At 37.3% G+C, this 27,203-nt stretch overlaps 1 protein-coding gene across 3 annotated transcripts in view; it reads right to left on the bottom strand.

The window, feature by feature from the left end:
* Positions 1 to 16,342: 16,342 nt before the first annotated feature.
* Positions 16,343 to 27,203, bottom strand: part of LOC129768817 (homeotic protein distal-less) — a 155,264-nt gene continuing 144,403 nt past the window's right edge. The window contains exons 4-7 of one of the 3 annotated variants that reach the window (XM_055770719.1): positions 25,698 to 25,842; positions 25,115 to 25,210; positions 24,809 to 25,014; positions 16,343 to 18,180 (exon numbers count right to left, since the gene is read on the bottom strand). In XM_055770719.1, the coding sequence (XP_055626694.1) occupies positions 24,809 to 25,014; positions 25,115 to 25,210; positions 25,698 to 25,842 (447 nt within the window). In that variant the 3' untranslated portion in view covers positions 16,343 to 18,180. Of the gene's footprint in view, positions 18,181 to 24,808; positions 25,015 to 25,111; positions 25,211 to 25,697; positions 25,843 to 27,203 lie in introns of all 3 variants that reach the window. The other 2 variants (XM_055770716.1, XM_055770717.1) reach the window with 2 other exon arrangements.

Below are 27,203 nucleotides of genomic sequence, written 5' to 3'. Positions count from 1 at the left end.
ATTCGGTTTTCGCCCCCTCGTATGTGCATGATTTTTTTTTACCGTTTGTGTGTTGTTGTTTTTCTTATTTTATTATGTATTTCGCTTTGCTTCTATTATGTTGGCTCCGATTTGGATTGTGTGTGCTTGATTTCAGCCCTCAAGTGCCTCGTACCGTAACCAACTGAAGAGTCCCTTGGCAGACTGTTACGATTTCTTGCATTTCTTGATACGGAAATCATCGCGGGTACTCGCGTCGCAAATTACGAACCGAAAGACGGCTCCTTATTGGGAGTGGTTTTTATTGGTTTGTCATTTTAATCAGCGTGAATTACTTATTTAGAAATGAACGGGAATGGGAATCAGACGTCGAGCGAGCGTCGATGATTTTACAGCAGCCCATCAAAGAGTCCGAAGTGCATCGGAGAGTCACGACATTGGGTAGGTTATGTTATGCTTCTTGATGGATTTCTCTGGGAATGCTAATCAGGGTGTGAGCCAATTTGCTACGTGATGCATACGGGGATGGTTCATTCTTTCGGATGGTCACCTATTGTAGACAATCTGGAGCCAGATTTGGAGGCGCATAAGCATTAGCTTTGGAAAAAAACCTTCCTGTCTATCATCAGGATCCGTAGCGGTCTGTGAAGTAAGCGACGATGGGCGGTGACTGTATTATTCTATTTCTGGAGTATATTGGCATGAGTGATCATGCCGGTTGATGGATTTTTTTTGTCTTGAAGCTTGAACCAATGTTTAGGAGATGGAATTCCATTTGAAAAAAAAATCATTTGCCTCCGAAACCGAATTGTTTCCAGTATAAAACATTTAAAGTCGAACTAGCTGACCCGGCAAACGTTGTTATGCCATATAAATTATTTCCAGTGTATATTTTGGGTACTAAATGAAACATAACATATGTACACCCATACCTCGCTTTACGACCTAGATAGGTTCCACGAAACTTGGCCGTAAAGTGAAAAGCCGTATAAGGAATCAATTATTATAATAAAAATTCATACAATTTCAATCGGATCGGTTCCAAATTTGTTAAATATGTAACAGGGTTTATCATTCAAATTGCATTTTTAAGAAATATTTCCGTTCAATCAAAAATACCTACATAACTAGTACATATATGTGTACAGAAAATAATGACAGACTCAAAAAAACAAAAACAATAATCTATAAACAAAAATGAAACAACTCCATGTTACATAAAATATGTGTATTTATACTAGAGTGCCAATAAAAATGGCCATCTCGAATTTTCAAACGGGACCTTCTTGAAAATTTTGATTCCTACTAAAAACTACCCTATGCAAAATTTAAGCTCAATGTTTAGATTTAGCTTAGTTACCAGCGTGACTGATTATCAACAACTCTTTTTATCAGTCTCCGAAATCGATAATAGTTTCGGCGGCATTTTGCTGGGTCTCGACCATGAAGTGAGAAAACAACGATACACCAGTTAACTTCAATGGAACTGATGTATTGGCTTATTTGGAGCCGCATTATTTCGTCGTTGTCATTCAATCAAGGAGTATTCACATCGGTATTCTAAGGTTGAAACACAGCCATATCGCTTCCTTTATCCACGGACTTGCAAATATATTTATTACTCTTCACCTATCTACAGAACTCAACATTTATACTCAACATATGAGCATATGAGCGATCGAATTTTACTATTCGATCGGAATCGACTTTTGCACTCTTAAATCCGTTCGCCTTGTCGCAAAACAAACGTCAAAATAATTCATCCATATTTGTGGTTCAATTTACTCTCTATCCCGAAAGTAATTTAAAATTTAAAATTCAACTAAGTACTAATAAAAATGATGCAAGTAGTACTACGTTGAGAAGGCGAACGTGGCGAGAGTCATAACGGTGTGTGTGTCAACGATAAACTCCAGATCATTGTTTTTACTTCGAATCACAATTTCGCGCGTCACTTTGCAGTCACCTGCCATTATTCCAGCAACGCTTGCGCATTGAATCCACACGTGCTCTCCAGCTGGTGTTTTATCAGAATTGGTGACAATAGTGTGATTGTCATTTTGTAATCCGAGCAAGTGTGATTTGAAGAATCTCAATAATGCATTGAGCTCAATCAAAAAGGCTTCCAGCTCGCCGGAGATGATCTTGACTTTAGACGAATTGAGGTTACTTGTGCATGTGTGGATGAAAGTTCAATGAGAAATAAAGAAATATAAATAAATCAACTGCTGTCTCGCTGGTGGAAAATAATTTCAGATTATCAGACCCGAAAACAGTTTTAAATTGTTAATACTTGAATGAAAATTATTACTCGAAGTTATTGAAACACATAGAAGACATAATACTGACCTTACTTAACTATCTTTCTATAAATTTCGCTGCAATTTTGCCGAAATTTTATTCATTATATAAAATCATTATCAGAGCCAATTTTTGTTCAAGATTTCTCCTCACTTGCAGAGAATGTGTTTCTCTGTAGCTCAGAACACATATTGGGGATTAGCTCAGAACACATATTGTAGCTCAGAACACATATTTTCATCTATAATTTTTGTTTTAAAAACGTGCTTATTTCACCAGAAAAGTAATTACAATTTTCCCTTCACAGAAATAAAATATGAAGCTCTATGTAGTCTATGTCGAATTGTGTGGCAAGGTTGCACCTTTTGCACAACCCAATTGGATTTGAGCCGGACGGATTACAGAATGCAATAATGGTATCCGTTCGGGCAATTCTGACTCATTCGATTTCAGAACATAGGAGAGTATGTGATCAGTAGTATCGTATGAACGATGTGTGTCAATGGTGAACTCCATATTATTGTTTCATCTTCGAATCACAATTTCTTGTGTCACTGTGCAGGCGCCAGCAACATTCAACAACATTCGCATTGGATATACAAACGTGCTCATCAGCTGGTGTTTTATCAGGATTGATGATAATAGCGTGATTTTCATTTTATGATTTTCAAAAATTCTCCATAGGTCACCTTATTTGGTTTTAAATATATGGTAATCGTAATTGTAGCGTCATATATAGTTTACAACCTATTCTCATACCTGCCAAGTTTTTTGTGCATTGTGTTTTTTAATAAAAAATCAAGTTTTGTTGTTTTTGAAATCTCTTTAAAAATCGAAAAGTGAGCCGATTTTAAATATTGAAGCTGATTTGGATCAAGAAATTGATATTCTTCAACGAATTCGAGTAAGTGTATCGAGATTTTAATCACAAATTTAATAGATTTCATACCAAAGTGAAAATTCAGTATGCGGGTAATTTGGCACCCCAATGTAAACATAGTGTTGATGATACACTATGCTAAGTATGTCATGCCCATGCAGCAAAATTAAAGTTCGCCCGATTTGGGGATTGAATCGTTTTACTTTTTTAGTTAGAAATAAATCGAGATGAAATTTGTTCACTTTTTCTAGAAAAAATCGTTTTTTTGTTCCTCTTTATTTTTTTTAAATTGCATGCTTTTTCGTCAAAGTTGAGTTGAGTAATTTACGTAAGATAGTGTACTTCACTTCTATTTTGTATGAAAATGTCAAAAAATACATTTTTCAGTGATTTCAGGACGATTCTTTTAATTTGAAAAAAGAAAAATAATGGGGTGCCAAATTTATACCCAGGCATCTCGGTTACTCGAATTTGAGTTGTTTCACATGCTCAAAGCTCCGAGCCTAATCAAACCAAAAAAAAAAACAAAATGGCACACCGAATTTGTACCAGTTCCTCTACAGCCATTCCATGCCAAACCGATACAGTGGTTCTCAGATTTTCGTGAAAAGTTGTAGTTTTGTTCCTTATCGCAAAACATTAGACCCGTATTTTTTCATTATTTCATTAGGGTGACGATTTCCTTTTTAGGATTGTCCGAGAAATCAACTTTTTCATATTTTTTCCAAAAATGATTTTTTTCAAAAATTCATAACTTTTCAACTACTAAACCGATTCAGATAAAGGGTGTGTCACATCAAATTGCATCACGGAAAAAACGCTGTAGAAATTCGCCCAGTTGACCGATCCTTTCGAAAATTTTAGATAGTAAAATAAAAACTATTAAACAACATTTGGCATTTTCTTTTTATTCATACTTCGAGCCCAAGCCCGTATGCTCGCACCTTCCTCTTTACCCCGTCCATAAGGTTCTGTACAACGTCAGGTTGTAGTTTTTTTTGAACAGAAATCCATTTTCTCTTGAAGTCCGCCTCCGATTTGACAACTTTTGGGTTCTTCCGGAGGGCCTGCTTCATAATCGCCCAATATTTCTCTGTTGGGCGAAGCTCCGGCGCGTTGGGCGGGTTCATTTCCTTTGGCACGAATGTGACCCTGTTGGCTTCGTACCACTCCAACACGTCCTTTGAATAGTGGCACGAAGCGAGATCCGGCCAGAAGATGGTCGGGCCCTCGTGCTGCTTCAATAGTGGTAGTAAGCGCTTCTGTAGGCACTCCTTAAGGTAAACCTGCCCCGTTTACCGTGCCGGTCATCACGAAGGGGGCGCTCCGCTTTCCGCAAGAGCAGATCGCTTGCCACACCATGTACTTTTTGGCAAACTTGGATAGTTTCTGCTTGCGAATCACCTCTTGAACGCTGAATTTGTCCTCTGCGGAGAAGAACAACAGGCCCGGCAGCTGACGAAAGTCCGCTTTCACGTAGGTTTCGTCGTCCATTACCAGGCAATGCGGCTTCGTCAGCATTTCGGTGTAGCTTCCGGGCTCGCGTCTTCCCCACCATGTTTTGCCTTTCGTCGCGGTTAGGAGCCTTCTGAACCTTGTATGTACGCAGGCCCTCCCGCTGCTTGGTCCGCTGGACGAATGAACTTGACAAATTCAGCTTATTGGCGACATCCCGGACCGAACTTCTCGGATCACGTCTAAACTGCTTAACTACGCGCTTGTGATCTTTTTCACTGACGGAGCATCCATTTTTGCCGTTCTTCACCTTCCGGTCGATGGTTAGGTTCTCGAAGTATCGTTTTAGTACTCTGCTGACCGTGGATTGGACGATTCCCAGCATCTTACCGATGTCCCGATGTGACAACTTCGGATTCTCGAAACCAGTGCACAGGATTAATTCACGGCGCTCTTTTTCGTTCGACGACATTTTTCCAAATTTACGAAAAATTGACAGTGAAGCATGGTCAACGTGATCTATACACTCTTATCTGATTATAACCCAAAGCTGAAGATATAATTCCTAAAAATTAAATTTCTACAGCGTTTTTTCCGTGATGCAATTTGATGTGACACACCCTTTAATCGACATATCAAATTAAAGCCAATCACCTGATATTTTGAAAAAATACTAAAAATGCAGAAAAAAATGCAGTATTCGTATTTTATTGTTTTCATAGTCTCGGGACCAAGGGCGCTATTTTTTTAAATATTTTTTCTGAAAAGCTGAGGTTTTTTCACATAATATATCTCGAAACCAGAGAGGCGTTTTTTTTCGCTTTTGAGTTATGATTTTTCAAAGTTTCAAACCGATGGTCCAAAAAATCATTTCTAACTTTTTTTCCAAAAATGACTTTGTTCAAAATTTTATTACATTTAGCTAGCCATTTTTTAAAATATGACACATTTGCCAATTGAATTTTAGTCGCACACATCCAGTCTAGTTGAACGAAGACTGAAACATGTTAACTTTGAAAAATCATAACTTAAAAACGAAAACTAACACATCTCTGATTTTTGGGTATGTTATATAAAAAATTCTCAGCTTTCAAGAAAAAATATAAAAAATATAGCATCCCTGGTCCCGAAACCATGTAAACTATAAAAAACTATTACAATAAATAATTACTAATTTCCAAATTCAAAATCCAAAATCAAAAATCAAAAGGATTTTGATTTTCGGAAGTCTAATATTTTTCAAAAAAGACTATCTAATTGGCTTTAATTTTATGTGTCGATCATCTGAATCGGCCCAGTAGATCAAAAGTTATGAATTTTTGTGTTGGAAGAAAGACGAAAAAATTATTTTTCGAACCATCGGTTAACTTTGAAAAGTCATAACTCAAAAACGAAGAGAAACGCCTCTCTGGTTTCGACTTATGTTATGTGAAAAATCCTCAGCTTTTCAGAAAAAATATAAAAAAATTTAGCGCCCTTGGTCCCGAGACTATGAAAACAATAAAGACGACTACAATCAATATTAACGAGAGCAGAATTCAAATTTTCTGCAGGTATAGTATTTTTTTTAAAAAAAGGCTTTAATTTGATATATCGATCATCTGAATCGGTCTAGTAGTTCGAAAGTTATGAATTTTTGAAAAAAGAGATTTTTGGAAAAAAGAGAAAAAATGTTGATTTTTCGGACAACCTTAAAATGGAAATGGTCACCCTAATGAAAAAAAAAATACGGGTCTAATGTTTTGCGATAAAGGACAAAACTACCAATTTTCACGAAAATATGAGAACCACTATATCGGATTGGCATGGAATGGCTGTATATATAGATAGATATCTCACATTATCATGCCGGGTGTTCGGGTTCGATTCCCGTTCTGGCCGGGGGATTTTTCGTCAGAGAAATTTCCTTCGACTTGCACTGTGGTCACGCGTATTCTAGAGCTTGCCCCTCGGAATACATTCAAGGCGTGTTATTTGGCTTAAGAAATCTCAACTAAGTATTAATAAATTGAGACGGCAAAAGTTCCACAGGAAACGTTAACGCCATTCAAGAAGAAGAAGTGAAAACTGACTGATAAGCTGATTTAATATTTTTTTTATTTTGTTTCATAAAGTAAATTCCTCCTGCTACAATACGTATTCGAGGCGTGCTTTAGTTCAATTCGACAAACGCTTTGGTTGAAGCCGTTCAAATGACCCTAGTGTTTTCTAAAAATTTTGTTTCAATTTTTAAGAAAAGAAAGAGTGTGACAAGTCTAGCGAATACAAACCGCGATTTCGAGCCAAAAATTCCCGCAAGATGCAAAAAAGTCCAACTCTCTGGATAGTGAAATGCGGATTAAACTCAACGCATTCTGGCCAGCAAATGCTTTAAAACTCTGACATGATATTCTTCCACAACCGTTTGGTCAGGTGGAACAAACCTCTTACAGATAATAATTTAAAACGATGTGAGTTCCGAAACTTCATTGACACACTGTGTAAATTAAGCATAACTGATAACAAATATGACATTGAGCATTGAGCACTTGTCTGGCAAACATCAGTTCTAAAATCGTTCCTCAATCGATTATAATATTTTTTCCTCAATGGTAGTAGAAGCTCTTCGATCGTTCAATGCATACATTCCATCGGAACTCGGAATAGCACATGCGAGCGCGTACGGCTTAGATGCAGATATGCAGCGCGCATTCATTTTTTTTTTTTGCTGCTTCTTTCATGACAATATTTGCAGCTTAAAGTGTGTTCCTACCTACCCTTGCCCCGGCGTCCGCAGACACAAGTATATGAAGGATAATTATAGAGTACATGACATGCACTAACATTGATTTCCCGTTAAACCTCAAAGACATCTGTCCGAATTGACAAGTTTCTCTTAATACGAACTGGAAAGCCCTGCCGTTGGCGCTGGGTACCTATTCTGGGATGGATGAGGATTCCGGCGGCAAGCAGGAAAGCAATGTCGAGACCACCATATCAGGGAGCAGAGACACAGCTAGGGAGCCCTCGCGTGCGTGTGTTTGTATCGAGAAAAAAAGGAGTTTGTCGAAACCATCAAAACATGAAGTAACACTGTCATAATTACAGGCTGTCGCACGTTTAATGCGGATAGAATAGAGGAACAGAAAAAAAAAACGGTTCGCTTCCACAACACAACGGCTGCTATTGATTGGGTACTTGCTACCGATGGGTTCCGAGGATTTCTGCCGGGCGCACGAATGACATCTGGCTGAGATGCGAATGGGTGTTTCGGATATGATGGATGCCTGATGCACTTCACGTGTACTACAAATTGAGTAATGTCAATCGGTAGTAGGTAAAAAGTTGGTAAACTGTTCATGCAAATCATACACTATACATGAAACAACTTATGATGTACGTAATGAACGTTTCCAACAAAATTTCCCCGTCAGTGGTTGCACTCACACTCTGTGAAATTACATTTTCCAAATTCGGAAGTGACAATAAATCCAATAGAGGGTTGTTCTGTTTTTAACTATTATCGATGCATTAAAGGATTCCGCTAAGTAATCCTTATGCTATGCTTTGTTACAAGGATTTCCCACAGAATATTTGTGTGGCGTTGTGAGGTAAATCTTATAATAACACACTTCACGTAAAAAATCTGCGCTTGTTTCACACCTCTGGATTATTATTCAAATGTGTATAATCGGCTATCGGTACGAGTTCGGTATGAACAGTCGAGAAGGTTCTCATATTATCTGTTAGGGCTACCAAAAAGTCCGTTGAGTGATTTCTTCATGCATTGAATGAATTTCGTACTACTTACTCTACCTTTGTGCTAACGTACCGTTTCTAATCCTGCACCGAACTTATTTCAGTAGTCCGTTGTCATAAATAATGTCCAACACAACATAAACATTCTGAGGAATCTAGTGCAGTGTTGAGTGAAATGGATTTTATCCAAAACTTCAAAAATTAAATTAAATTAAACAATTAAAAACTTAAAATTTGATCAGAAACATTGTCAAGTCAAAGCTCGAACAAGTCATAAACGAGTATTGAAGGATGGATCATTTATAATAATTTTGAACGAAAAACAAAATTAGGGTGAGCTAAATAAACCACAATTGACTGTCTCCAAAGCCGGTTTTCATTAGAGAATGTCATACACTGTGTCAGATGTGATTGGAGAGAAATTCTATATTATGAGCTATCTGACTTAAATTATGCTTACTGTCTGAGATCGCTAGAGAAAGTAATTTTCAAACATGAACGAATAGACCTGACATCGAAGAAAGTAGATGTGCGGTAAAAAAATAAAATAGGGCTCATTATACACGATATTAACTCTTTGTGGTCGCTTGTCTGCTCTCAGCCACCACAGCAAGAAACCATGCTAATCTTATATTTTACTCAACCAAGTATCAGTTTATACTTTTCCTAAACGAAGCTTGGTGTCTAGTGAACCTGTTCACGAATCAATACGGTGTTCCTATGAGTAATAGATAACGGTACTCAGTATCAAACAAATCAGTCACCCACATAAGCCAACGCACAGTGCGTTGAATGCATAGGAATGTGTCACAGAAATCATAACAACAGAATTTAGTCATTGTAACACTTTGGTGTGATGGAAAATATTGTTCATAGGTATCAGAATTATTGTTTGCATTTCTCATGTTATTTAAATAATTACTTAAGTGTCTCAAGCGATAAAATCTTTGTTCATCTAAAATGAAAAGTTCGGATCATTTCGGATACGCAGAAATCATGTTTGAGTAACTACTGGTTTAAATTATGTTGAAGTATGATTGTTTTTGAAAAGCAGAATAATTGTTTGCAAAAGTGTCGTATGTCATCTGAATAATGCCATGTAAAAAATCTTAGTTCGTTAAAAGTGAAAAGTGTTGATCGTTTCGTATACACATTGCTGGCATTAATTACACATTTATTGCATTAATGGCAAAAGTATCTCATATCCAACGTATAATAAAAATATAATTATGTATTGATTACACTTCATATGATTTACTCTTAGAGACTGTTTCGAAAGATTTCACACGAAAACGAATTATAAAATATATGTTTTATATAAAAACATTACATTAAAATACATTGTTGTGTTAATACATATATATAGTTCACAAAAAAAATAAATAAATGTTTATTTTTCATTATCTTACATGTATCACAGCTTTTCCAAGGAAAACTAATTCCGACCAGTACGACACCCATGCCCAAATTTAATACGACCGCAAAGGGTTAATGCATAAAGACGAGACACAAATAAACACAGGTCGGGCTCGATTACATACTGGCGCGATTATATATTTTTAGACCCGATTATATAGCCATTCCATGTCAAACCAATGCAAGTGGCTCTCAGATTTTCGTGAAAAGTGGTATTTTTTTTTGAGATTTTTTCACACAACACATCCAAAAATCAGATGTGCTTTTCTTTCAGTTTTTGAGTTTTCAAAGATGATTTTTCAAAGTTTGGATGTTTTGATTGCGAACAGGAAATAGGAACATGGAAAATCAAAGTTTTTACAAGACTAATTTTTCGAAAAAGGCTAGCTCATTTATGTGTCGATCATCTCAAGCGGTCCAGTAGTTTTTTTTTTATTTTTATTTTATCTTCGCTTATTTTTCGTCGGCCTATTTCCGCCAGATCAGTGCCAATCACCGAGGCGACTCCACCTGTTCCTACCTATCAGACTCAGACTCAACTCATGAGCCGGGCCAACTTCTTTTACTTCCCCTCCGAAGGAAGACGTAACCAGAGATTTTTCGCCTCAGAAAATCCCAACGACGCTAGCTGGGATTGAACCCAGGCTGATCGGATTGTGAGGCTGTTACGCTAACCACACAACCACTGGCGCCGTCGGTCCAGAAGTTCAAAATTTACGAATTTTAGAAAAAAGTTGTTTTTGGAAAAAAAAAAGTAGAAAAAAAGATTTTTCGGACCACATTAAAATGGAAATGGGAAAATTTCATCCTATGCGTAGCATGATTTTTTTCATCAAATATAATCTTCTATCATCTTCTAAGAGATTCCAGATAAATATATGTTTTTATGTGATCAAGGTGTTTTCTGACTTCAAGGGGATGAATCAGCATTTTTTTTCTTGTAATCAAAAAGCAAAAAAAAACATGTATAAAAAATTACAAAAAATTGATTCGATTGCATACAGTGCATAAAAATGGAATACAATCGAGTCCGCCTTATATATATATATATAGGTGTATGAATGTATGAATGATAGCATAAATTCATTTCTAAATATTACAATCAATAAATCGAAGATCAGAATAGATACAATTTGACAGGAACGGGTCTGATACGAATGTTGCCCTAGCAACGTCTTCATATAAGTAAATCAAGTCTAAATAAATTACTGCGATCGTCATAATTGGGTAGATTAAAAGGATCCCTCCAAGGCAATTAACACAGAACCATGTGAACAAATTAGCACTTAATCGTCGCGATTCGATGGATGCCATTCTGAAAATAGAACGAGTACGAGTATAAGTACGGACGTTATCAGTTTAAAAAGTTGTAAAACGTTGTATTTTGGCGGCTACAATTTCATGATCTATGTTTTCAAAAGCTGCCGAGAAATCTTTTAGATACAAGAGATATCTAGAAAGTGGCTTCCCCAGTCACCCCAGCTAGATGCGTAGGTATATTTTGACACCAAGATAGTGGCTCTAGCCCCTCCTACTGATACCGTTCCGATTCATATTTCGGATACTTTGATCTAATATCTTGAATTGCACGTAAAATTTACCCGTTCATAAATATTTAAATTTCTCCCGTGTTTCATCAGTTCTCATCATCGTTAACAGTTTACTGTGATTACTTGGTAAGTGTTTCGCAGTTGATTATAAAATATAATGAAGTGTAATTTAATTTTCGTCCAAAAAATTACAGAATAAGGTGTCCGAAATTTGAATTCAATCTGTCCGAAATTTGATTTAGTGTCCGAAGTTTGATTCTTATTCGCTTCATTTGAAAAGCATTTTATTGGTTGTTTTTTTATGTTTTCAATCAAATAGGTACCACAGTAGAAAGCTTAAAGCATATTGAACTTATTTATTGAAAATATCAACCAAATAATACCTGTGCATAAAGCTTAGATCTGTTTTCTGTATCATATGCCTTAAGCGTCCGAAATATGATTCAGAACGGTACGCAAGTATAAAACGTCTGTCACTTTCTGGATAGCCCAATTGGTTATGAGGATTTACTCCGTAGTATCCAAACTGAACTAGCAATCCAGATAAAAGAAAAAAAAAACATTAATTGGTTGTGTCCGGGACACGACCGTATTGTTGACGTAGTACTACGAATAGGCTAAATATAGTTGATTCGTGATTCACCCCTTCCCTCACGAGAAAAGATGAACGATTATGTACGAGACACGATCGCACGAATCGAGAGTTGTTGCAGCTTGCTTGGATTGTCGATGGCCGTAACGCCAAGGCCACGATGTCCGCTTTTGTAGTCCGCATAAGGAACATAATATATTATTTATTGTTCCTTATAAGGTTACAATTTTGTTGATAATCCTGATGATAAATAAAAATCAGTTGAACACCACGTATAAAAGAAGTTCAATGGTCAAAGAAGCAATAATTTTCTGAATTTAGATATTTTCATTCGGTAAATCAAATTGGAACATTTAGAACAAAAAATCACGAAACAACAGCTCATGTTTAAAGAAAGAAAAAAATCTATGAAATACATCCAGGTTTTTCTAAGTGGTGTTTTGTGCGGATTTTCCAATTAACGTGATTTTTTTACGCGGATTTTCTAATGGAAATATTAGGATGGGGGAAAAAAGTAATCTTTTTTTTTCTCGATAGCTGGGTGTAGTGATCGATATCTCGTGTAATATCGATCATGCAATTTGAAGTTTAGGCTCGTTGTAAAGGTGACATTTCACACTAAAAAAGATCAATGAAGATCAACAAAGAGAAAATTCGGTACATTTTACATTTTTCTTCTATAAGGGCTTTTGCAAGCAAGTACCGATACTGTAACAATAAAATACGTACAATGTTTTTTTTTCATATTTTAATTAATTTTTTTAAATTTTTATTTTATTTTTTTTATGCACACTAATCCAGATTTCTACTGCCAACAAATGGACCGTTTGAAGCTAACGATTGAACAGAAACGTCCAGAATTGGTCTAAAGTAGAGGTGTTGTTTCATCAGGACAATGAAAGGCCACACAACTCCGAGAGCTTAATTGGGATGTTTTAATACATTCACCATATAGCCCGGACCTGGCTCCAAGCGATTAACACCTTTATCTGACATTGTAAAACTTCCCCAGTGATAATAAATTGAGGTCAAGAGAAGATTGTAAAAATCTATTGCAAGAATTTTTCTCCAATAAGGACCAAGACTTCTATGAAGCTACGTTTAAAATGGCAACAAATTTCCCAACAAAACTGTGTATATTTGACCCTAATCGGACAATCCGAAGCATATTGAAAATGATTTTGAATTTCACCCAAAAATAATGGATTACATTTTCCCCAACCTAATATCATATTCCAAAGCCCGTGTTAATTCAGCCCTAAATAGTAATACGGAAAGGGACGAAGAAGGTATATTAATTGTTTACACTTATTTCTAAAAGCGAATCAGCAAAATCTATCGGGTGCTCAAATTTCATCACCACAATTTATCATTTTACTTCGTATTTTTATTTCTCTCTCATGTTGTACTGATACTAAAAAATAGAGTGTGCTGACGAATTTCATGCCAACTCGACTGACCGTTGGCAGCACCATTTCAGACAGCAGTTAAACGTTGTGGGTGTAAAGACATGGGTCATTTAAGCAACTTTGCATATTTGAAATATTCGAAAAATAATTAGACTACTTTTTGGAAAAAGCCAAATTTTTTTTCTTAATTTTTTACAAAAATTTATAACCTACAAAATTCATGTCAAAGGATGAAATGTAGGAAATTGTATGAATTTTCACAAAAAAATTACAAAAACTTTTTGGAAAAAAATTTCGCTGACAAAAAAGTTATTTTAAAAATTAAAATTAATTTTTGTAAAAAAATTTAATTGAAAAATAAAATATTTTTAAAATTAAAATTCATTTTTCTCGAAAACATATGCTTTAAAAATTCTGAAAGAAATAGATATAAATAGCCCTTAAAAACAAGTTTTCCATACATCGGACGATGGGCACATTTGCATGGAAAAAGTTTTTCGAACAACAACTTTTTCGTGTTTTTCTTCGAAAAAATACTATTAATGTTCAATTCGTTATATTTTTATGTATGAATTATCGCATTTTAAATGCTCTGCTAACTTTTCTCTATTAAGAAACATATCAAGAACATGTCAAACGTGAGAATTTACACACAAAAATGTTACGAGAAAAACATAAAATATAGAAAGTTGATGTCTTCGACAAAAGTTCATATTTTAACATGATCTAAAACATTGTTGAATACATTATATCACTATCTAGACTTTAAACAAAATTAGGATAAGTTGTATTTTTTTCAAAGAAAATATGAAAAAGTTGTTGTTCGAAAAACTTTTTCCCTGTAAAAGTGCCCATCTTCCGATGTATGGACGACTTGTTGGAAATTGTATGGGCTATTCGCATATATATGTTTTAGGAAATTTTTAAAAAAATACCTTTTTGAGGAAAAATGAATTTCAATTTTTTAAATAACTTTTTTATCAGCGAAATTTTTTTCCAAAAAAAATTTGGTGTTTTTCTTGTAAAAATTTATACAATTTCCTACATTTCATTGTTTGACAAGAATTTTTTAGATATCATAGTTTTTAAGTTATAATTTGTTGTAAAAAATTAAGAAAAAAATTTTGGCTTTTTCCAAAAAGTAGTCTAGTTCTTTTTCGAATATTTCAAGTATGCAATGTTGCTTAAATGACCCATTTCATTACACCCACAACGTTCCACTACTATCTGAGATGGTGCTGCCAACTCCTAAGAAGAGTGGGCATGAAATTCGTCTGCTGTTTCATTCATTTCTGCTCGGATGGACTCTATTCATTTTCATCGTCAAAATGCCCCAGTTAGTATGCGAAAGGACGCTCGCTGCTATTCAATCGAATGTTTCATTTGCTTCATTCACAAAAACTGATTGTCCCGGACTGTCTTCAGGAAAAAATGGGATTAAAGGTGGCTTTTCATCGGAAAAAGCTATCACGTTTATTAAACGGAGTGACGACGGAAGTTATATTCGTATGATAATGACGAGCAAAGTAAATGCAGCTACCAATCTGAAATTCAACATGAACAATTTCGTCAGAAATTTCCAAACCAAAGACGAACGAACAATCGGAAAGGCGGGATGCTTACCTCAAACGATTGGAAATATTTGAACGCAAAAGAAGCTTTATACTTTTTCTCAAACAAACAATAGAATAATTAAAAAATGTCAATCAGTATCTAAACGAAAATCTCACATTCTGGTTAACAGGATCAATCAGTGCTCTCCCAACCGTGCCATCAAAAATGAACACATAACGTAGCAGCGAGGTGAGAGTAGAAATGATGTTTCAAAATTGGAGAAAGTTTCCACAAAACCACGCAGACCATCGACCTTTTTTGGTCATCAAATTTCGGCTTTTCATAAAAAAATGTCCAAAGTGCTAAACGGGCGACTCGAAAGAAATCATTTTGGAGTCCTACGTTAACAATGCAGTTGTGTCTTGGACACCATCCTTCTATGAATGAAAGTGCAAGGATTTCTCTATTTCCCCTTAATTTACGTGTCACCAACAAACGTCTTACCGCGGGATATTGGTTTTGCTTCTGTTTCATGCTTAAATTGTCTTGAACCGTCAAATTTCTACTGTAAGAACTTCAATTCTTTATTAATACTGACGTAATAAGCACTTTGCCAAGTCGGTATATCTGAAACCTGAACAGTGAATTTCCGATTTCCGATTCGATTTCGACTTTAGTTCGACTGGAGCCATTTTCAAACACGATGGGGTTACCAATTGTGAGATGACAATGACAGCAAACTTTTAGGGGAAATCAGGGTAAAATCGACACCCTAAGGATTTCCACTTATTTCCAAGACCTCCCATGTTTCTGTGACTCCAAATCGTTATAGCGCATCTCTTAAATTCAACATGAACCATTCTATAGAATTAAAAACGTAAACACGAGACATCCACAAAAAATAAGGAGATATTTTTTTTGTCAGTGAATCACGACCCAGGGTGTCGGTTTTACCCCCAATGGACTTGAAATTTCAAAACAAAACTTTTGAGCATCTAGAAGCAACAAAACCACTCGCCGTCTCACAGAATACACTGAACGATGATCTAAGATGAATTGGACTTTCAAAAAGTATTGGATTTCACAGAATTGTGCGACTAAAACATTTGAATTCCACTAGCGAAATTTTACACGGACAGTTTCCAGTTTTCTGATTGGTTTTGTTTTGTTATTTGTTTCAAGAGAAATGCTACTTCAAAGCTGTATTGTTACTCGAAACGTAAAAAATGACATGTGTGTACAAAAGGCAAAAAATAGTTTTTAATTGGAAGAGGGAAGAGTAAGAGGAAGTCGATTTTACCTACTGCATTTTACCCTGTTTTCCCCCATTTCTTCACTCGTGTTTACATACGATACGTACGAAAACCCTCCTCAAAATTAAAAGATTTTTCTTTCTGAATTTCGGATTAGTTTCACGAAAACACACGTCTGCACAAAGAACAATTCAATTTTTATAATAATGTTTTAATACCGTCCTTCGAATTTTGCAATTTACATTCACAATCGTTACAGGATTTCCATAATATAATTTGCATTACATTATATCATTGTAATATAATAATAAACAATTCTTAACACCTACACATGATCGAGTGTGTCCGCGAAAGGAACAACCCATCCTGCGCAACTTCGCTCGCTAATTGTCATCTGCTGCGTTGCAAAAAACATTTTCCATAGAAAATCTTCCATAATTATTACTCTTTGTTTGTATGCCTTTCAATGATTGTTTTTACTAAAGAAAATATTAAAATCAAATGTCTATTCAATAAATTGAATTTTCTCGCTTGAATTCCTCTGCATCCATTTTGACTGCCTACTCACAAACCATTTAAATATTTTTTTAATACAATCGATTAACTTACTTGTATCCTTGTATTGTTGCATTTATCGTTAATGTGTAGTTTTATGTACAAATTTGCTTTAAATGTCTGCGTCATTTCTTCTTTAATTTAATTACCAGCTAATCACAATAATCACTTTTGTGTCCAACTAACTTATTAGTACTTTTACAGAGCAAAAAAACCGGTCCACAAGTACTCTTGATCTCGCTCTCTCTCACACACACATCTCACATACACCAACATACAAAGAGATTCGATCCTCACCGACGCCTAAATTCGATAGATTCGCTGTCAAGCATTTTTTTTTGTTCAATTCAAAATAAAATCAAATCTTTCTGCGATATACCCGCTGCTAGTTATTAAATTGTAATATTTACAATCTATGATGCAATTGGTTAAAACTCTTTCTCCGTTTAAAATTGCTACTTGGTTGGTTCTCTATCCTGTTGTCTTTCGTTTGTTTTTCGAATGCTGAACTTCGACGCTTCGTCGGGTGCGTTTTTTATTTCGCGATTGATTTAAAAGTAACCAAAAAAAACGCAACATCTGTGCTTCCTTATTGCACTCGAATATGTTTACGGTTCGCAATTCGTTTCAATGGCAGCAGAAAAGTGTAGGAAAATTAACATGAAATGCAAACGGAATTGTACGCGGAACTGTTCAATGCCAGATTGAGTCTGTATGCGTCCTTGGAATGTCTCTATTTACGATCACCGGTTTCGGTTAGGAATGTTTGTTTTTTTTTTCTTGGTTTGACTCGAATGTCAGAAATGCCTTCCCGATTATGATTTTGTCAAACGTTAAGTAAACTCGGATGCGTATTACTGTCACCCTCCCCCTTTTGGGGAGGGGGAAGCAATTTTCGTGAAATTAAAAACAGGACAACAAAAAGAGAAAAGGTTACATTACGATTAACACTTACAAATATTGCACAAAGCTCTGCTATCGCTCATTCAACTTTTCCTGATCTACCCCTCCCTCCCGTGCAGATTAGCCACAACAAAAACAAACACTTCACCAACTCTCTCTTTCTATCGCTCTATTTTTGTTTTTTTTTTGCTATCGGAATGGTATGTTCTATAAATAAGCTCAAGTTTTGTCTTTCAGCGGGACAGTGTCCATTCCCTCGTTGTGATTTCACACCACACCGGTCTCAATACTGAAGCTTTATGTATCTCAGGAACTCCAATGCACTTTGTGTCGTCGAAGATCTTCCACGCGCGCCCCGTTGTTCCGACCTGTGATGGCGGCCTGCATTTTGTTTTGTTTTGTTGTTGTTATTTTTATTTCGCTTTGCAATTTTCCACTATAGCTCTAGAAATTATCAGATCACTGTTTTGTGTTTTGTTGTTTGTTTTTCTCTTTTTTCTTTCACTGCTGTTGTTTTAAACCTTGCTCTATTACACACTAGGGATAGTTAAAATTATAATTTACATTCTCGTTCTGTTAAACGGCCGGCCACACACTGTAAGTAGGGAGAAATATAAAGACAAACGTTGAATTATTGGCTTGAAATAACGATGCACGGTTGGGATTTAGTTCATTTTGTTCATTCGCCTTGTGACATTTTTTGCTGCTCTATTCGATAATGGATGATCATCAGATGGCCCCTTTTCTCGGAGAAAATCTCCGACCCATTTTTTTTTTCGAGTGAACGAAATAATTATATTAATAATAATGAAGGTCCCGCCTCATTCCCCTGCATAGGTTAGAGTTGGTCGATTATCTTATTGATAATTTATTTAAAACATAAATAAGTGTAGCAAAAAAAATGAACTGATTTGATCTACATATATGACATCTCCTCTTTGTGATATCGGACTTTCACTCAGCTTCATCCATTCAAAAGTTTCTTTGAAATGCTTGTAAAAAGGAAACAACAAATCTTTCGGTTTTATCAAGTCACATAAAGACGCGTTTGCTGTCCCGTCAAGTCATCCCGTAGCATTTTCTGAGTTCACTGGAACATGACTGCCAAATTTATCAGATAAACTGTTCTGATATCCAGATTAATCAAACAGTTGACCCGTTGAATGAATTACACGTTGTAGCCTTTCCGTTCGTTTTGACGGTTGTCTGCTTGATGCTTCAGAAATCGCTCATGGGCCTTCTTTACTTGACAACATTCGCTCTCTCGACCTTCAACCAAACCTCAAACAAACTCTACTATGTTTTAATCGCTATCACCATTCAGATTTATCATGGCTGCAATAACGCGCGCGCGCGTGCTCAAACTAATGTAGACTACTTTCTATTTTTTTTAAATTTCTGCAAGCATTTAAAAATCCTTCATTATCATTGAGACGATTTATGTACATCATGAACAAAATACGAAATATACATGAAGAGAATTACATTCAATGCCAAAAATTTGTTTGGCACAAGATTCGCTTTGCTTTGGAGCTTACTAAACAATATCTGCATGTTTGCGTTATGGAATCTAGAATAGAATTTGGAGTGGATGGTACGCTTTCTGTATGAAAATAATTTGTTCGTTACATATTAACTCGAGTTGTTCTCAGGATTTCTGCTGAGACCTCTGTTCTATTGGACTTGATCTCGGAAAACCGCATGTAACTATGATGAAAATTGACCACATGAACTAGCATGTGTTATCAAACATATAAGCAAAATAAAAAGGGGGATTATTTGGAGGTTAATTTTTTCACTTTTATTTTCGACAGCTTACGCTTAAGGTAGAACAATACTCTGGAAAGTCGAAAAATAACTGATTTTCGAGATTTATATTCGGATGTTGAAATCAAACTTGGGTGTGATTGGTGCTTGGTCAAGTTATACATTGGATTCTTTTTCACACGATTGTTTTTCTGTTATTTTAATTTACGATTTTTTACGAGATTTTCTTGAAATTACGCGATTTGTTCGAAATTACGTAATTTTCTAACAGTTGTCTATTGCGTGCACGCATCAACCGAGAATTCAGTATATTTGAAAAAATATTTTTTTTTGTATTGATTATTATGCTGTTGGCATCTGGGTGCGTGGATTCTCTCTCTAGACCGGTTCCTTGATGGTGGTACGTTTTTCTTAGAATCTAGTGGACCGAACTGGCTGAATTTTTTTTCTCAGCATGTAGAAAATTAATTATCGAATTATTGTTATTACGCAGTGAGTTTTATTATTATTATTTTTATTTATTTTACGCAGTGGGTTTTAAAAATTCGAAAATATGCCAAAATGGCAGTCATTTGAATAGACACTAGTAAAAAACTTATGAAAAAAGGTATTTAAAAAATCATAAAAAAATTGAAAAAATGAGATATCAAAAAACCGCTATGTAACACTTAAGATAATTCATTTCTATATACTGATAAAAAATTTCAGCCAAATCGGTCGAGTAGATCCTGAGATATCGATACCACCAGTTGGAAAAACATGATTTCGAGAAAAACGCGTTTAAAAATCCGTACAGTAATACTATATCCCTTGAGGTGACTTCATACTGTTGGCTGTAACTGTTGGCAACCAAATCAAGTATCGAAAAATCCTTTTAGGACAACAATTCTGTGAGCGTTTTTTTCTGAGCTACTAAACAGCGATTTTTAATGAAAAATAACTAATTTGCCATTAAAATGGCCACCATTTCGGCAATTTTTGGAATTGTAAAAAGCCCCTATGTAACGCGTTGAGTTGTCTTGAAGTTTCAAAATATTCATTGGAATTCATTCTGCGACACCCCGTTGCTTCAGAACCGATACCACCAACAAATCAAAGCGGCTTTCAAAACCATGAAGTCCATCGAATCGCCAGGAATCGACTGCATTCCTGCTGAATTGCTCAAACCTCATCCAACCCCATCAAGACGTATGTCGCATCAGTGATCGTCCCAAAGACCAAATCGATGGAAGTAAAAACGAACAACCTCTCCAGTTTCCTTCCAATATGAAGATAGCCAGTTTACACCAGATGGTCGCACTTAGCCATATACGGCCACACGGACCTTTGCAGATCTCCAACTCATTTGGCAAAACAGCCAATCGAGCCTTGGTGCTCTGGTGCAGCTCCGAATAGCATATCTACGAAGCACGAACTGTTTGGAAGTGATCAAAACGAAAAATGTGATTTACGGACCAATGTTATTCATGAGTACAACAATGATGAGTCGGCAACACTGGTGATATCACCTGTTACTGTTAACAGATATATTCTGCATAGAATCAGTGCATTACTACACATCTGTCACTGGTGTCTGCCCGAACATTAACGCCTCTGGTTGTTGTTGTTGTGTTGAATTATAGATGTTTCAAACTCGGAGAGTTCAATCGGCTCTCAACTCCTCTGGTGTTTGACAATGAACAATATAAGACATTCTCGAATATAACGAAAAGTGTTTGGTGATTTCTTAGTTCCGGCGTGTTTATATCCTGGCATAATGGCAGAATGAAAGAATGAAACGCTCGCTATTTTCCGTTCCGATTTCAACTAATTTGAGTTTTTTTACCAATTAATCTAAGTGTTAACCGAAAAACATCAACACCATCAGGGGGGTCTCCGTAGCCACATTGGTTGCGCGTTCGCTTAGTAAGCGATCGATCGTGAGTTCAAAACTCAGGGCCCTCATTGACCTGACCATCTTTGTGTTGTTACAGAATAGCTACGTCCACGCAACAATCATCAGCGATGGAGATCGATCCACGGTCGAAATTAGATCGATTCATCCATACAACTGCTCTGCTCTGCAAGACACATCGGGCTGCTGTTCTATAAATAACTCAACAATGATCAATCAACTGTCTCCGCTGTCCGGTGGTCCAACTGGATAATGGAAGAACAGACAGAATACTCTTACGCCTAAATGGCTACTGTGTGAATGAACTATATATGTATTGGTATAGAAGAAATACTGGCGAATGGCAACTGTGTAATGTGCTAATTATAGATATGATAGCCATGTGACATGTACACGATTAAAAATTCGGCTCTGTTACAGCTAAAATGCTAATGAGCCTTAAATAAATAAATGGGATAAAAAAAAATAACACCATCAATGTCAAAAAAGCCTCCTGCATTCATTGTTATCTATATAGATCAAAATTATGAGCTCTTTTCAAACATAATAAGTTTCGGTAAAATAGTTACATATTGGGTTGGGGAAAAAGAAATGTCGTATATTGTCAATATATGGCAACACTTAAACATATCTTGTGTTGTACTTATCGCATCGGGTCATTCTTAACGGCTATTTAAAGATTTAAAGATTTAAAGATTAATCTGTGCTACAAGTGTCGTTTTGGCAGTGTTGTGATAGTTCTTTTCAGTCTCAAGTTATAGCGCGTCGAAGATGGTGTCCACCAAACAAGAAATTCGCCATATTTTACGTTTTTACTACCTGCGAGGTAAAACTACAACGCAGGCGGCCGAAAAAAATCGTGTAGTTTATGGACCCGATACTGTAACGATTTGCACAGCACAGCGTTGGGTTGATCGATTTCGTTCTGGTGTAGTGGCTGTCGAAGATACACCCCGTACTGGTAGGCCAATCATCGTGAAAACAGATAAAATCGTTGAAATCATCCAAGTAGACCGAAGAAGTTGCCTACTAAACGGCAACAAGTTTGCGAACAAAACGGCGCATATTTGACTTAAATTGGATAATTTTAAGTATGTTAAATAAAGCGTCAAATTTCGATCAGAAATACGACATTTCTTTTTCCCCAACTCTATATATCCTCCCGTCCCACACAAACATCTCGCGGTTCCAGAACGCCGCTCCGGTGATGGTTTGGGGGTCCTTATCCAAGCGTGGGAAGCTCCGTCTGGTGTTTATCGAGAAAAATGTGAAAAATAACGCCGTGTACTATAAGACCGAGGTTCCGGAGAAGATTGTGGCCCCGGCACTTCAGGACCTCTACGGGAAGGATCATTACGTCTTTCAACAGAACGGCTCACAGGTCCACACGGCAAATATCGTCCAAGCTTGGTGTCGGGAGAAGTTAACTTATGTTAAGATAAGAGTTTGTGCTCTACCAGCTCCCCGGACCTTAATCCCTTGGACTATTACATGCTGGCCAAGCAGAGCGAACATTCAGTGAGCACTATGAACCAATTTAAGAAGCCAATTTCCAAGATCTGGGACGAGATGCAGATGGACCAGGTGCGTGCCGCGTGCGGTTCTTTTGAGAAACGTCTCAAAATTGACGCAGAAAAGAATAGCTTGTATTTTATTTTTTTAACAAATTTTTAAAGTGTATTCGAACTTATTGCTCACCCTGTAAGTGTTTTTAAATCATTATTGACATAATAGCTACATGTTTGAAATAAGCTGGACCTATTCACCTAGAGTCCAGATTCACAGTAATTGAAATTTCCGAATACGTACAAACTCGAAGTGAGAAACACAGGAGGCTGGGTTTTGGTTAGGGTGGCATATTTTTACAGGATCAAAGCCACAAAAAGAACCCTTTAAACCGTTTATTATCCTCTTCGCGTACGATTTAATTTTCGAAAGAACGGACCAAATGCAAACGCTTCGACGGGTCTCACATCGAGAAAGTCCTCTACTCTGCTGAGCGTCTTAGCGCCTTGTGATATGCAAGGGCACCACGAGAGAGACTCGATGTTGTACGTGAAAGGATTAACAACAAACAGAGAAAGACTATACTTCTGATTGTGGTAAATCATTTAAACTGGATTTTTTCTAAAAATGAAAAACAGTATTTTTCTGCCACGAATTCAAATTCAATCTGTTTGATTCAGACGGCGTAAAACTTCGTTTTTCGCTAGAATCTCCGTTCAGACCGGTAGCAGAATACAAAGGGGTTCGGGAAAGGGAGAGCATAGCGCTTTCGCGAATGAGCGAGAACATTCTCTAGCCACTTCTCAGTAACAACGAAGTGGACTTCCAATCCAGTCCAGAAGGAACTTTAAACTTTCGCAGTTCATTCGCCTCTAGCCCGGAGCAGGACCATTTCTAGATGAAATTTACTCCAAACTCCCTCTCCACCTGCCTTGAGAATGGCACTTCTTTGTCATTCAACGTTTGTCGACAAACCTTTCACAAACATCAAACGACGTTCTTGAGCTGGAATTCCAAACGGACACCCGCTTTCATACAGATTTGTGTGATTTCGATGGCGTGTTTTCAAATGATTTTTTGGGTTATTTCAACAAGTTTTTGGATCAATGAGGGACAAGCATAAAATATGTAGACATTTAATCTTTCGAATAAAATGGTTACCATACAATTTCGTTCAGGCGGTAAAGGAGTATTAGCGCTCGAAATCTTGTTTCACAAATGTAACGCTCTCGGTTTCGAAACTTTAAAGATACACCCCAGTATAGAAATGAAAGACGTAGTCCTACGTCAAAAAGTGATTTTTTTTTCATTTAAAATTGATGTTATGCAAAGGCTAGTCCTGCTCTCGATCTGATTCCAATGAAAAATGTGTGGTAGATTTGATCCCTGCGATAGCAAGAAAATAAAACAAATTGAGGAGGAAAATCTTGGAAGTATTATTTGCGGTTTCGATTAGTACATGTACAAATCCGGTGGAACCAATGTCGAAGAGAGTATGTTAAGTGAACCGTAATAATGAACATACCATCAGATATTGATAGTTTAAGAAAACGGAAAATATTTTTTCTGAAAGAAACAATGAGTGGTTTTATCATTATTTTTAAAAACTCAATTTTTATGCTTAGAAATACTGAATGAGCAGTAGTTTTTTTTTCAAATGCTCTTATAACATTGAAATGTTTTATTTGGTTTGAGTGCAATAATAAAGTTATTTCTCAAGACAGAGAACATACGTTTTGAGATTTGATCTGGTAATTGTGGCAATTGAATCTGTTCCAATGAGTGATGATCTATTTGTCTTGTCTGTCACTGTATCAGTTTTTATTGAGCCATTGCTGTCATATTAATGCGTGAAACAATTGCATCAAATTCAGGCGATACGCAAAAATTGCGGACAGTAAAGAAGCCAAAAAACAGAAAAAAAATGTCCCAAAAAGAAGATGAGAAGAGAAGAAAAAAAAATGTCAAAATCACAGAACGCGCGAATGAACGGATGTAAATATAAAACAAAACAAAGCTCCCATCCCCAATAAAAAGAAGGTAAACCTTCAACTACCTACGTTAGTAGTGATGGATTCGTTTCCGGCTGATACCAGTACTGAGGTACGTAGCCGCCCATCTGGGGCGCGTGGGTCGGCTGCGGATGTGCGTGGTTCGCCTGCGGTCCCATCTGCGGTGGTTTGTGGTCACCCCAGTGCGGCGGGGGTTTCTGCTCCCAGGGTGCTTGCGAGGGCGGACTGAGACCTGGAATTCGATCGGCAGTAGGGTCAAACACAAAAACGCTATTAGTGATCAACAGATTTTCGGTATTTTCGGTGAGTTGGAGTAAGATGCTGCCGGGCCCGGAACGTGAACTTACCAGGTGACAGCTCCGAGACCGGTGTACTCGACGGCGTTGGACTGTGTCCGGGAGGTAGGAAATGCGATGGCGAGCCACTACTAGAGCCACCGCCGGGTGCTGAAAGCAAAAATAAGGGAAAAAATTCAGTGGTTTTGGTCAGCTGCTAGTGTTTTTTTTCGGGGCTTTTTCGGGGGAGGTTTGGCTATCTACCGAAGAAGTTTGCTGACCGGCGACTACAAACAAATGCCACTGCGAGCTACACGTGACCCAAACCGATTATTATTCCGTCCGCAGTACCCCCTAATTATATCCTAATTTATTTCTATTTCAGACAGTAGTTCATCGATATTCAGGGAATGGTAGTTGTTTGGGAAGCGCCGCAGCGGACAATAAAAGTTATTAAAAAGCGAGAGGGCCACGAGAAACGAGCGAGGACTGGAAAGGGAAGGGATGATCCATCGGTGCATTTGTGGTAGTTGCCGTGGAATTGATGAATGAAACCCTGCGCAATCTGCCGCGAATGAGTGTGTGTGTGTGTGTGTGTGTGTGCGACTGTCCGTGTAGCCCAGGAGTCAAAAAACATGGAATAGGAGGAGACACTTACCTTGATGCATGTTCTGATGCTGCGACGGACTGTGACCACCTTGGTTCGGTGCGCCCAGTGGAAGTCCTCCCCCGACACCGGGTGCCTGCGCTGCCTTCATCATCTTCTTGTACTTCGATCGTCGGTTTTGAAACCAAATCTTCACCTGTAAGGGAGAAAGAAAGAGACCACATTAGTGTCGGCGGTCGGTCGGAGCAGAGGGGATTCTGTCGCGCGGCATTGCCTCGCATCGGGAGTGGTACCGCTGTAAACAAAGTTGAATCGGGGCGTGACAGAGAAAGGGAAACGAGGCGTTCGCTCTTCTGTTACATGCTAATACCGCTGAGGGGTTTCGTAGTGGTGTGCGTTCTGACAGCGAAGTAGTGTTGTGTTGCGAAAAAAAGCAACTGTAATTTATGACGCAGATACAGGGTCGTGTTGTTGCTTGTCGAAAAACAAGGTACACTTGATAACCGATGCTAAAACTGAAAATCAATTCATTCTATGGCTGAATTTACTACACACTGACAGCGGAAGCATTCCATCAACCGCTTTTCATCAGATTTAATTTTTGTTTACATTTACGAGGGAAAAAAAACCGTGTCACAGTACTGCTCCTGTCAACTGAAATCAAGTACGATCATAAATTCATCTGCCCGAATCTCCACTTGTGGTCGATCATTTAGCTCTGGACTAAACGGGATCCATGTTTCTGTGAGAAGTCAACCGTTGGGGAAGATGGAACTAAATTGACGTTAACAAGCCATGGGAGAATCAGTGACCCTGTCTCGGGCCTGGATTACCACAGAACGCTCGAATGCTTGAATCAATTTTAATAAACACTGATTCGGGATGGGATTAATCTGCTTGCCGGCGACGACGAGTGGCGGCGGTGACGGATGGGCCGCATCGAATTTAGCACACACCAAGCCGAGTTTGATGGCACCCATTGCATTAGCATAAAATAATGAAATTTAAACGGCAACCCATCACAGCCGTGTGAACTGAATGTGATACAGTTCTGTCCGCGTGGTATCGAGCGGTGGTATCATGAACCGACTCGACTCGCACGCTTATGTCTCTAATTTCAATAATATTTCAATTAAAATGATAAATTTATTCGACACAGTTTATGGCTGGTGCGAATCATATTTTGCCTCAAGTTTTTTTTATTATGTTTCTTCCTTCGAATTGACAGGTAACACGGCGCTGCGAACGCATGCGAACTCGATGCCGTCAGATGTTGAGGTTGGAGCCAAGCTACGTCCTCATGAAATGAGCCGTACCAGAAACAAGTTTTCTTCTCGTACGATTTACATGATTCATAAGAGTGACAGCGGTCACAGACGAAAACAGAGTTGTAGGCGATGTGACTTCATCTATAATAGTTAACCAAACTGGATCTATGATTGTACAATCCATATTTCCCTCAGTTACAGTGAAAAACTTTTAATGAACGCTTACGTGCCGATGATCGATACACAGAAGCCGTTCGTCTGTTCACCCACAGCTGCGGTCTGTTCGATC

The sequence above is a fragment of the Toxorhynchites rutilus genome, chromosome 2 (genome assembly GCF_029784135.1).
Source record: "Toxorhynchites rutilus septentrionalis strain SRP chromosome 2, ASM2978413v1, whole genome shotgun sequence".
NCBI classification, from domain to species: domain Eukaryota; kingdom Metazoa; phylum Arthropoda; class Insecta; order Diptera; family Culicidae; genus Toxorhynchites; species Toxorhynchites rutilus.
Note: the sequence above shows the minus strand (reverse complement) of the source record. Positions and strands in the feature narration are given on the sequence as shown.